Source organism: Phyllostomus discolor, chromosome 7 (assembly GCF_004126475.2).
Source record: "Phyllostomus discolor isolate MPI-MPIP mPhyDis1 chromosome 7, mPhyDis1.pri.v3, whole genome shotgun sequence".
Lineage (NCBI taxonomy): Eukaryota > Metazoa > Chordata > Mammalia > Chiroptera > Phyllostomidae > Phyllostomus > Phyllostomus discolor.
Window position 1 is genome coordinate 127185628 of NC_040909.2, and position 2196 is coordinate 127187823.

The window sequence follows — 2196 nt, forward strand, 5'->3', positions numbered from 1 at the left end:
TAGGCTCAAATTATGCTCAATGTTTCTTTTGACTCTGAAATTATTATGTTTCTATGATTGATATTTTAGTGCCTCCTTCCTGCATAGGAGCTTTCTTAACCTCATCAAAGAATGTTGTAAATAAGGAAACAGAGCAGACGAAGCAAAGCTTTTAGAGTTCTTCTTAATTTCCAACTAATGATCAATCTCATAGGCCTTTTAAAACCCTAAAATGTCAGGGCAATTACTCAGAAATAGGACTGTAAGAAAGCAATGGTACTATTGCTTACAAAGAGAAAAGAAGGCCAGACACTGAGCAGCTCACACTCCTTCGCATACCTCGCTCCACTTCCTCCACAGCCATGTCTGACAAATCTGATACGGCCAAGATTAAGAAATTCAATAATTCAAAATTGAAGAAGACAGAAGTGCAAGAGAAAAATCCACTGCCTTCCAAAGAAATGATTGGACAGGAGAAGCAAGCAGGCGAATCGTAATGAGGCCCGCACCATCAATATGCACTCTACATTCCGCAAGCATTTACTTCTTTTAGCTGTTTGATTTTGTAAGATGCAAAGAGATTGGATCAGTTTAAAAGGCTGTGCTGCCCCTTCTCACATCAGAGAACTGCTGACTATGAAGGCCACTCCTGCCTCTCCCATCCGCCTGACTGGCTGGCTGGTAGGGAAGGAACAGCGCTCGCAGGTCCATGAAGGAAAAGGCTGGGTGGGAGCACAGCGAAATCTGGAGTAAAAACCAAGCTGGTCCATGTGTCCTACAGGCTGTAAAGTACAGTCTAGTCAGAGTGCCTTTTTTTGTTGTTAGAATGATTTTAATTATTGGAATGCACAATTATTTCACATGCAAATTAAAAGTTTTGAAAACAAAAAATAGAGGAAGAGGAAAGAAGAATATTCATGATTTGATCATGAAATCCTCTTCATTATTAGTAGTAAGCAAGCTATGGCTTCAAGACCAAGGATCTTCCTTTTCTTTTTCTGTTTTGCATGCACTGGTTGCTTCTTTTTTAAAGTATATTTTGGTGATTATGTTATTCTAGTTGTCCCATTTTATTTCTGCCCCTTGTTCCCCTCCACCCTCTTCCCCCCCTCCTACCAGCATCCCTCCTCCACTTAGTTCATGTCCGTGGGTCATTCATACAAGTTCTTTGGCTTCTACATTTCCTGTGCTATTCTTAACATTCCCTATTTTGTACCTACCATCGATGCTTCTTTTTCCCTGTACCTTTTCCCCCATTGTCTACCCTTCCCCTCCCCACTGATGACCCTCCATGTGATCTCCATTTCTGTGATTCTGCTCCTGTTCTAGTTGTTTGCTTGGTTTGTTTTTGTTTTTGTTTTTTCAGGTTCAGTTGTTGATAGTTGTGAGTTTATTGTCATTTTACTGTTGATGTCTTTTATCTTCTTCTTTTTCTTAGATAAATGCCTTTGACATTTCATAAAATAAGGGCTTGGTGATGATTCACTCCTTCAACTTGACCTTACCTGGGAAGCACTTGATCTGCCCTTCCATTCTAAATGATAACTTTGCTGCATAGAGAAATCTTGGATGTAGGTCCTTGCCTTCCATGACTTTGAATACTTCTTTTCAGCCCCTCTTGCCTGCAAGTATTTTTTGAGAAATTAGCTGGTAGTCTTATGGGAATTCCTTTGTAGGTAACTGTCTCCTTTTCTCTTGCTGCTTTTAAGATTCTCTCCTTATCCTTAATCTTGGGTAATGTAATTATGATGTACCTTGAAATGTGCTTCCTCGGGTCCAACTTCTTTGGAACTCTGAGCTTCCTGGACTTCCTGGAAGTCTATTTCCTTTGTCAAACTGAGTAAGTTCTGCTTCATTATGTTTTCAAATAAGTTTTCACTTTCTTGCTCTTCCTCTTCTCCTTCTGGCACCCTTATGATTTGGATATAGAACATTTAAAGTTGTCCCAGAGGTTCCTAAGTCTCTCTTCCTTTTTTGAATTCTTGTTTTTTCATTCTGTTCTAGTTGAATGTTTATTTCTTCCTTCTGGTCCAGATCATTGATTTGAGTCCCAGTTTCCTTCCTTTCACTACTGGTTTCCTGTGGTTTTTTCTTTATTTCTCTTTGCATAGCTTCCGTTTTTTTCCTCTATTTTGTGATCATACTCAACCATTTCTGTGAGCATCTTGATTACCATTGTTTTGAACTCTGCATCTGATAGTTTGGTTATCTCATCAT

The 2196-nt window shown here is 39.3% G+C and overlaps 1 protein-coding gene across 1 annotated transcript; it reads left to right on the top strand.

Annotated features, from left to right (window-relative positions):
• The first annotated feature begins 341 nt into the window (after positions 1–341).
• Positions 342–665, top strand: LOC114514844 (thymosin beta-4-like). The gene has a single exon (XM_028534052.2). The coding sequence runs from the start codon at positions 342–344 to the stop codon at positions 474–476; it is 135 nt and encodes a 44-aa protein (XP_028389853.1). The 3' UTR covers positions 477–665.
• The last annotated feature ends 1531 nt before the right edge of the window (positions 666–2196 follow it).